General features: G+C 35.1%; 1 protein-coding gene across 2 annotated transcripts; it reads right to left on the bottom strand.

Moving 5' to 3' along the window:
• Positions 1 to 5,138: 5,138 nt before the first annotated feature.
• LOC141351094 (cortexin-2-like) lies at positions 5,139 to 8,904 on the bottom strand. Of its 2 annotated transcripts, XM_073857493.1 has the most exons (3): positions 8,383 to 8,904; positions 6,741 to 7,003; positions 5,139 to 6,603 (listed from the first exon to the last, which is right to left on the bottom strand). In XM_073857493.1, exon 3 carries the CDS (start codon positions 6,423 to 6,425, stop codon positions 6,165 to 6,167), a length of 261 nt encoding a protein of 86 aa, XP_073713594.1. In that variant the 5' UTR covers positions 6,426 to 6,603; positions 6,741 to 7,003; positions 8,383 to 8,904; the 3' UTR covers positions 5,139 to 6,164. The 2 variants fall into 2 exon arrangements, with proteins under 2 accessions (XP_073713594.1, XP_073713593.1); XM_073857492.1 differs by having other exon boundaries at positions 5,139 to 7,003.
• Between the last annotated feature and the right edge of the window lie 1,700 nt (positions 8,905 to 10,604).

Genomic DNA, 10,604 nt, shown 5'->3' with positions numbered 1-10,604 from the left:
TTAGGTGTCCGAATCATTAACGACCATTCGAACGAACGGTTCATTTCAATGAATCATCCAAAACGATTCAGTTGTCTGTGGTGGTGTCCCTCTACTTTACAACATGAAATAAAGTTGAAATAAACTTTAAATACCAATAAATGTTTGAGAGAGATTGCATTTGTAACAAAATATTCATGTTCCTGCCATACCTCAGAGAGGTGTCATGGTATAACATTTTAAAGGAAAACACCACAGTTTTTAAAAATTTTACTATGTTCTTACCTCAAATTAGATGAATTAATACATCCCTATCTTTATTTTAATAAATGCACTTAATCTTTGTACAGCCCGTCATGAATGTGTTAGCATTTAGCCTAGCCCCATTCATTCATGGCTCCAAACAGGGATAAATTTAGAAGCCACCAAACACTTCCGTGTTTTCCCTATAAAGACACAAAATAAAACTTTTGTTTGGAGCCATAGGAATGAATGGGGCTAGGCAAAGATTAAGTGCATACATTGAAAAAAGATAGGTATGTATTATTTCATCTAATTTCAACAAATCTAATGTGTGTGTATTTATTTAAACATAATAATTACACACAGCACATACTCATAAAAAAACTCTTAAAAAAATCACTTTTATTTTGTATGCGATTAATCGCAATTAATCTTTGCCCAGCACTAATATATATATATATATATATATATATATATATATATATATATATATATATATATATATATATATATATATATATATATATATATATATATATATATATATATATATATATATATATATATATATAAATATTCAGCCAAAAGTAGTGTCCTCAAAATTCATGTCTGTGGTGTTACAACAATGGATGTCGCCAATTTAAGAAAAGGGGGAAATCTATTTGGACTTCTTCCTGTGTGTAAAGATCATTATAGGTGCTGGTTGATCTGAGGGGTGCTTGGTGAGTGCATTGCTGATTCATTTTCTTAAATTTAGCTAAACTTCTGACAATTTCATGTGTCGCACTTTATTAGTGTCTGTGGTGTTTATTACTTGCATATTTTAAATATTTTAATAAAAATAACAAGAACAGTGAACAAGAAACTTTTTTCTGCTAATCACACACTTTTATTTAATAAAAAAAAGTTGAAATGTTTATTTTAAAATATCCAGCCGTTATGTTCAGCCGTTACAGGCTCGCAATGAATCTCGGGATAACGTAGGCTGTGAAGGGTGCATTTGTTCTATCCTTAGCAGTGTGGAGATTTAAGGACGCATTTTGAGTCTTCATTTTACGCGTCCTTCGGCTTAGGACCTTACTAGCCTGCTGTGATGCAATCAGTCTTAGAATACATCCTTAGAAGGTCGCAGCCTTCGAATTTGGACCCAGCTTACGTCTTTCCTGCACTGTGCCATGAATGAAACACTATTGGTTATTTAAAAAAAGGGGGAGGGTCTTCAGTTAAACTGACGTCACCTTATCAAATAATGCTGCAGATTGCAAGGCACTTCAGTGGGCCTTTAACACCATTCCAGCATCTATGAATATTAATGGCGTATTAATCCATACACAAATTAATCACACACATCGGGAGGGGGCAATTTGGTATTCCCAATTCACCTAATTTGCATGTTTTGGGCTGTGGGAGGAAACCACGTGGACACAGGCAGAACATGCAAACTCCACACAGAAAGGCCACCTGACCACCTGGGCTTGAACCGGAGACCTTCTAGCTGTGAGGCAACACTGCTACCCACTGATGTAATCATATTTTCCCCCTTACGCTGCATTCTTCCCTACATTTCTGATGTTATATTACACAGATTTGACACAGTGCAGGTGCTGAGTGTCACCAAATGTCTCTGTCACTGTACAAACCAGATATTACTGTTTAGTTACTTTCACTCATCTTCCAAGATCATCTTGAATATTAAATAGTTAAGCAATAAAATCACTTTTTAGTGCAGACAAATATAATATTAATATAATATTGTGTGCCACCTGTATATGATACATAGGTTGTAAAGTCTGTACCTGTACATTAGCTCAAGTTCATTGAACTCGGATGAACTTGTTATCAAGTTTCTGTTTTTTGTTCTGGTGAATTGGAGCTGAACTCTTTTGTATGTCTGATGTTTTGCTAATGAGGTTAAAGTCAGACTGACACATAATGTTTACTACTGAGTCCATTTTAAATACAACATTTTTATCACTTCAGCTGTCAGAATATGAAAATATTGAATTCTCTTTTAAATTAAGTTAATTAAATTACATTTCTAGGAAAATTTAATTTAATGGGACCTTGTCAGAAATAAGAAAAATTTTATTCTCCCATAATTAATTAGCATAATTAGAAACATACACCTAGGACTTAATGTTGTTAAGTATCACTGAAAAGTATTACAGAATTAACAGTTATTTTCTCACTTGAATTTAAGAATTACATTTTTTAATATTTGGTATGACAATATTATATTTATTGTAGGCCATAATAATTAGAAATGCACCAATATAGATCGTCCAATCGGTCAATAAAAGCTATTTTCTTACTTTTGGCTATTGGCCAATAGTTTAAAAACATTCGATCATGGCCGATTTATCCTTTCAATCAAAGGAGAACAGGAAAATGCAAGGTCTGTGTATAGAAAATGTAAAGAACCATCACTTGTTTAATGTTTAATATTAATGGTCATTCTTTAAAAGAATAACATTTAGGATATTTAATCTTCAGAAATACTTAAAGCAAATTAACCACCTAATTATCGGTATCAGCAGATATCACTCTGAATAGGATAACGGTGTGGGTGGAAAATTAAAAATTAGTGGACCTCTAGTAATAATTCAAGCAGTCTCATTTTCCTGTACTTATTTCACACAACATTATTTTGTAATTTGTGATATTTATTTATACCGCTAGATGGCGCTTGCAGGTAAGACATTTATCACAACTTTCCTCTGAATGAGAGAAAACTACTGATATGCTTTGTTTAGCTGTCATTTCAAAGATTGTGCATCCTAATTCCCATATCACTCATATAATGGTGTGTAATATTATTATTAATAGTAGTACAAATAAGCAAAATGCATGTTTTGGGACTAAATTACTATTACCAAATGTATGGCAATGTATTTAATATAGGTTACAATCAGGTAGCAAAACAGTTTGGCCCACTCAACAATAACCCGGCCCAGATCCAGGATGAATGATAAAAGTTTCTTTAAACATTCTATTATTTTTAATTGTTATGACAATGTCAGGTTTTAATGTTCACCCAATATTTAAAACAACTGTTTTCTATATTTACTTTTTTGTTTGTTATTTAAATAATAGAGAAACATTGTATTTTATTTAAATCTGTTATAAAACATTATTTCTGAATGTTCAGTAAAAATATTGCTGTAGAAAGCACAATTGATTTAGGCTTAGATGTTGATGTTTTGTTTCATTTAAAGTTATCATTGTGGTGATCAGTGTTTGTTTTAGTTGTACTCTTGACGTTTTGTTTTTCCCTGGTTGCATTAACTTTGTGTATAAAACACATTTTTGTAAAACAAAATAATGAAAAAACTTAATGCTGATTATGTATAACATATATTTGTAGCTATATGCTAATGCTATGATGACCAGTATTAGATAAGGCACACATTTTTTGTATATTTAGATGCATCCCAATACTACACTGGTGTTGAAAATACACCAGCAGTGAAGTTTATTGCATAGCAGATATATGCAGTGTGATGAAGCTATTTTAAACATCATTAAGTCATTTTCACCCATCCATGAACTGGTCACAAATCATCTCATATATTGCCCACAGAAACGGACGACTAGCAGAAGCAGTCAGACAATCTCTTACTACATAACATATTTATAAAGACATAATAAATAATTTCCATTTTCTATCTGTTGAATATGTTTTGTGTTTAACATACAGTAAGCTAAAGCTTGTGAAGATGTTTAGAAGTGAGCTGGTTAACTCATATCCTCCAACAGAGAGCGAGAGTCAATACCTGTGAGATTTACAGCATACTATAATCAATTATTCGGTCAATGCATGTGTCTTCTAATCAGATCTGCTGTATGCTCATTTACTGAGCATCTTCACATACACATTATTTATTGCCTTCATGTACTGAATAGACCACAAAGAGAAAGCACGCAGAAAATGACCTTTCACCCATCAGGTGATGTCCAAAATGTCATTTGTGACGGCTCGTAAAAGCTCATAAATCTCACCAGGATCTTTCTTGTCACACGTTAATAAAACAGGTGAATTAATTAATGCCAAGGGAATAATGTTATTTCCTATCATGTAAATAAAATTGATTCTGAAGTATTGATCTAAACATGTTTACAGCTGATATCTTGCTGACTGTTTTTGTTCTTCGTCAAAATAATATGAGATTTGTACCCTCATGAGAGGCGTCCACAGATGCGCCTGATTAATCCGGAGAAACTCGAGTCAGACGACACAAAATACAGTTCACTGCAAGAGCAAAAAAATCATTTATTAAGCAAACTGCATCATTCTTAAACAATACATACAACTCCAGGAAAGTTTCCATATGTTTGGACATTGCATTAACCTTTTAAATTATCAACCTAACCTGTTATTGAAATCAAATATGAAAATGAACAGAAATGCAATCGAATTTCTGATTTACAAATAATTCTGACTGCAATAAAGGCACATGAGCTCCAAATATCACAGATTAAACCTGCAAACAAACACTGCGAAAATATTATTTTGTATTTTTGTCTTGTTTTCAGTACCAATATCTAAATTATTTTAAATCAAGATAGATTTAATAAGTCTAGATTTTACACAAAAATATCAAATTTAAGTGAATTTGTACGGAGCTATTAAGGGGACATGGAGCAAAAATTAAATAAAGTTTAGTTTCGCGTGCGCACGTGAAACTAACGCATGGTCACATTAAACTGTCGCATGCTCATGTGAAACTGTCGCATGCTCATGTGAAACTGTCGCATGCTCATGTGAAACTTTCACTTGAGCGCGTGAAACTTTCACTTGAGCATGTGAAACCTTCACTTGAGCGCGCGAAACTTTCACTTGAGCGCGTGAAACTTTTGCATGCGCACGTAAAACTTTCGCGTGCGCGCGTGAAACTTCCACGTGAGCGCGCGAAACTTCCACGTGAGCGCGTGAAACTTTCACGTGAGCGTGTGAAACTAAACTTTACATTTTTTTTACTCCAATGTCACCTTAGGGGCTCTGTAAATTTGTAGGGAGCTCCTAAGGGGACATGGAGCAAAAATTAAATAAAGTTTAGTTTCGCGTGCGCACGTGAAACTAACGCATGGTCACATTAACATGTCGCATGCTCATGTGAAACTTTCGCGTGCGCACGTAAAACTTTCGCTATCACGTGCGCATGCGATAGTTTCACGTGCGCTGGCGATAGCATGCGAAACTAAACTTTTAAAAAAAAAATTCTGCACACGAAGGTTTCACGTGAGCACATGCAACTAAACTTAAAATTATTTTTTACTCCAATGTCACCTTCGGGGCTCTGTAAATTTGTGTTTAAAACAAGCAAATAAAATAAAATAAAAAATCTGTAAATGGGATAAGCACTTTTTTCTTGAATGAAGTGTTTAAGAAAAAAGTTCAAGACTTTTCTTACACCAATGGCAGATTTTTTTTGCTTGTTTTAAGCACAGATTCTCTTAAATTTGATGTTTTTTGTCTAAAAACTAGACTTTTTTCTTAGGTCATTTTGCTCATCAAGAAAATACATCTTGATTTAAAATTCTTTAAAAAATTTAGCTCAAAACAAGACAAAAATACTAAGTAAGAAAGTCAGTTTTGCAGTAAACACATGATAACAATGCCAAAAGCACAGAATAAATCCATGCAACAATAAACAAAATATAAAGATTGAGAGCAGAAAGGCTGTTAGAACAAGAAGTGAATTTCAACAAAATTTTAAATGTTGTGTTTGGTATGTTATACATCCCTTTGAATTTGCTTTCAGTATGTGCACAGTGCAACAGATCACACAGAAAACACAGACGTTGCCAGAATCTGATCACATGTCGTCTTCATGTTTATGTAGGCAGCAATGTTCCAGGACAGCATCTGATTGCTGTGTTAATGTTTGTTATTTGAGAAGGCAACATTACAGTGCTGTGTAGCTTTTAAAATCAATATACAGTTACACCAGCGCGTGATCAAACTGTCCCTTCTCAAATCCATCTTTGTGGTCAGACCAGGATGAGGACGGCATGCTGCTGTAGGGATCCAGAAGAATCCGGAAACAGCGGACCATCAGAAAGACTAAAAACACCAGCAGGAGCCCAACGAAACACAACGCTGTGTTCTGCTCTGTGTCAGGGGCCGGCAGGAGCCCCGCTGTGGCCCCGGGCTCCGAAACAGTCGACTGCAGCTCGTACTCCACCAGAGATCTTTCACTCATCTTCTCGGCTCCAAAATGAAACACTGAACGTAAGAGGATCCCATACGAAAGAAGTCACTAATATTTCATTTTTCAATTGTTTCTCATTTCCAGGTGATCTTCTTCAAAGACTTCAGTAATGTAAGGTCTCCTCTAGAGTTTCAGAAGAGATCTCAAACAGTGCTAAGATTTGCCAAGACTGCAAACAAAAGTCAGAGATTTTAATATGAACTCAAACATCAAATCCGTCCAAACCCAAATCTTGATTTTGTAATCAGTTTTGAAACAAAACATGAAGGAGCAATGATCGCCGTCCATTCAGTTGTTATGCATTACCTCTCAGGTATAAATGAATCCGGCACATCAGAAAGTCTGGAGATGGCTGAAGAATCAGACACGACGATCTCCACATCTCATACTGTGCTGACATAAAAGCGTCACGGCTGCTTTATATGACACAAAACATGCCGTGACACGCTCTTCTGTGACTAATTGAACACGCGACGTCATATTCAGGTGTCACCGCAAACCAAACAAGATAATTGTTGGCAGGGCTAAATGGAGAAAAGCTGCTATTTCCAGCAGGAACGTGACAGGAACTGTGAATGAAGAGAAAGACAAGCCCGGTAAATCTGGGTCGATCAGGATCTTAAAACATTGTGGATCAATAACGGCCACATAAAAGAAAAGTAAATCAGGTCACCTCTCCACCGCACCATGACTGAAGTACATCTGTGCCGAATGTAACATACACGCACACCAAATCTTAATAATCTAATGAAACTTCTCTCACATCTCTTTCTGATCAACAGGTCAACACTTCTGATGTCAATCATGAGTAAATACACGCTCTGACTTTATTAGGACAAGTTTGTGTGCTGCTGACAGCTGACTTCTGTATACAGGAGACAGCTGAGCTTCAGCACAAAGATAACTGAAGGGTTAAGGGCAGGTCAGAGGTCACCTATAAATACTATGAGATGGCATAAGTGCTTTAATTAACAGCCTCACATCATTATCTGCTCTTTAACACAGAGAATGTTAATAGGACCGGTTGCATGGTGGTATCAGATATCAATATCATGGTACAGTACTATTTGATTATGAACAGTACTTTAAGATACAAAAACATCACGTCAGTGTTCAATAAAGATATGATTATGTGATAGATGCAGTAAGGATGAATTAACTGGTTTCACAAATAAACTATAAAATACTATAGTTTTTTATCAGCTAACATTATTTATGACCAAATACAATAAATTCTTAACTGCACATTTCTAATATTGCAGTGCAGTATAATAGGCTCATGTGTTTTATATTTTTTCATAAAAAATTGCGTGCTTTTATAGTCTGAACATTTTCTCGTTCTGTAAGAAACAAATATCTGATGTGGAGGCTGTTAATAGTTTGCATTGTATCATCATTTGACAATGGCAGTAACTTTGAAGGTTATAAAGGTGTCGAAAAAGTGAAAATGAATTAAATGAAGTCAATGCACCTCTATATGAGCAGAAGAAATCCTGCTGAGCAGAAATAAACACAGATCAATACTTATTGATCCGATCACAAACATCAAATAAATTAGACTTCTCTGTCTCTGTACTTGACTGGAGCAGCTCTTAAAAGAATAAAAAAAAATCTTTTCTTTTGTCAGTTATTGTATATCTCTACAATAAACAAACACATAATGTAACTGATTCATAAATGCATTTTGGGCATTACCTGATCTTTTCTGAAAGTTGTTATCATTTACAGTTAGCTGCAATGCATTATTAAGCATGATAATAATCCTTCAAGAAATTTAATGTTTAAAGCCAATATACATTTTAAATCACGCGTGAATTTTCTATAAAGTATTGTATAAGAAACTGTCACCAAGTTTTTTTTTTGTTTAAGAATCTTATTCATTCACTGTTTAGGACGCGATCAGTTTTATAACACTTTAAAATATATAAAGGATAAAAAAACAACATACCCGTGTTGAAGTTTAGGATCTGTGCAGGGCGCACGGCTCGTGCTGGACTGTTGGCATCTCTCTCGCGCGCACTATCATCCTTCACACACACGCGCGCGCACAGGCGAGCGCGTTTTATTGTCCGATTGAATCCACGCGGGGCATTCAGTGCGTTCGGTCCAAATACAAACAAGAAAACAGTATACAACTTTTGGCCAACAAAAATGGCAAATTATGCCTAAATAAATTTACAACACAAATTGAACAACAAAGAAAAACTAAATGTTACTTTGAAGGGTTGCTATTGTCTTCATTAATGCCAGAGCGGATTTTTGTGGTTAGTTTAAAAATATCCTACATCTGAAAGCTATAGAGCAGCTGCCTGAGAGAGAAACTACTAACGTAACTGGATATCTGATTTTGATCTAAGGTTTTATATCTCCAGCACATCGCAGCTAACAGATAAAAGTTTTAAGAACGTTCCTTGAAAGTTCCCAACGTTCCCAAAAAGTTTCTGGCAACATAAAACTACATGTTTTCTCGTAAAAAGTTTCGTGGTTGTCTGAATGTTATAGGAATGTACAGTGGCGGTCCTGGCTTGATTTACGCCCTGGGCGAACCATCCCTTGGCCGCCCCCAGAAAAAAAAGAATTACCCCCAAATCCCGCCACCAACATGTATTATTTTATTATATATAATCTTAAATACAAAAAGGTAACAAGAACAGAGAAAAACAAGATAAATAAATGTAATACAGTATATAAACACACACACACACTCCTCATCAGACTCCACAACCATGTTTTTGCCAGTGGGTGCTCTAACTTCAAAATATTTCAGAAATGCCCCTGAATTTACAATTAAGATCCAATATGTAAGTTAGATACACTTACATCACACATGCATCAGTTACCCAATTAAAATGACCATAACACACATTTTATTAGTTTATAGGATGTTAACAAATGCTACACTACAAATTATTTAAAAAGCTATATCACTGTGTAGCTTACAAAATGGCATGTAAATTTATATTAGAAGTTATTTAAGTTCACATATAGCGTATAGCAATAAAAAATGACACAGTCAGGAGGTCTGTGTGAGTTTGCACTTGTTGTGTTGCAAACACAAACTAGACTGTGTGTTGCCTATGGGTGAATTTAGTTGCATGACATGGTGCCTCAATTCTAATAGTTGCTAGTTCAGCAAAACTAAAACAAAACAAAAAAAACAGTCATGTTCTGTGGCTAATAGCAACATATTAGCAAGAGAGCGAGGCTAATATAAATAACATTAGCTCGTAGAAATCGGCATACCTTTATCTTTTGCCCATTTTTCCTCATCTTCTTTTCTTATTTTTCTGATCTGGGCAACTTATGGCTTCTTTGGTCTTTTAATTTGATCCATGATGATGAAGACTCGACATCATTAACTTTGCATTACATTTTGCCAACAACAACGTCCGTTCGCCCGTCAATCAACCGGTGTCACGTGACGTGAGTCACGTAGATGACTGACTCTACAGATTTTTTTTCTCACAAAATCCAATTGATAACATGTTCGTAGGTATATGGGTCTATGTTAATTTTAGGAATGAAAAATAAAATGATTTTGGAAGCAGACGCAGCAGTTTGTGTAATGCCTCTGGTCTGGGATCAGTCTATCCCTCACTCGCCCCCCTTAAGGCGAGCGAGCGTTTTGCAGTCGCAAGCTGTTTCCCCGCCCCTTTCTACCGTGCCTCGTCTGACACGCACCCAACCTGTGTATGACTCTTAGCACTAACTTGAGATGGAAATGAGCGTTTTTCTAAAAAACCGCTTGGATTTTTTTTTTTTTTTTTTTTTGAGTGCGCTCGTGCGCCCTCACATAGATTGCGCCCTGGGCGTTCGCCCACATTGCCCATAGCAAAAACCGGCCCTGGGAATGTAACATTTTACCATTTTCAAATGTAATGACAATGTCATGTTTTAAAGTTCACACAATGTTTAAAAAACTATTTTTACTTTTTTGCTTGTTATGTTTTTTAAAACTGTTATAAAACTTTATATCTGAATGTTTGGTAAAAATGTTGCTGTAAAAAACACAATTTACTTATTAGGTTTAGAAGTTGATGTTTTGTTTTGTTTTGTTTAATTTAAAGTCACAATTATGGTGATCAGTGTTTGTTTTAGTTGACCCTTGATATTTTGTTCCCCTGGTTGCATGAACTTTGTGTGTATAAAACACTTTTGTTATGATAATGT

This window comes from Misgurnus anguillicaudatus, chromosome 2 (assembly GCF_027580225.2).
Source record: "Misgurnus anguillicaudatus chromosome 2, ASM2758022v2, whole genome shotgun sequence".
NCBI classification, from domain to species: Eukaryota; Metazoa; Chordata; class Actinopteri; order Cypriniformes; family Cobitidae; genus Misgurnus; species Misgurnus anguillicaudatus.
Note: the sequence above shows the minus strand (reverse complement) of the source record. Positions and strands in the feature narration are given on the sequence as shown.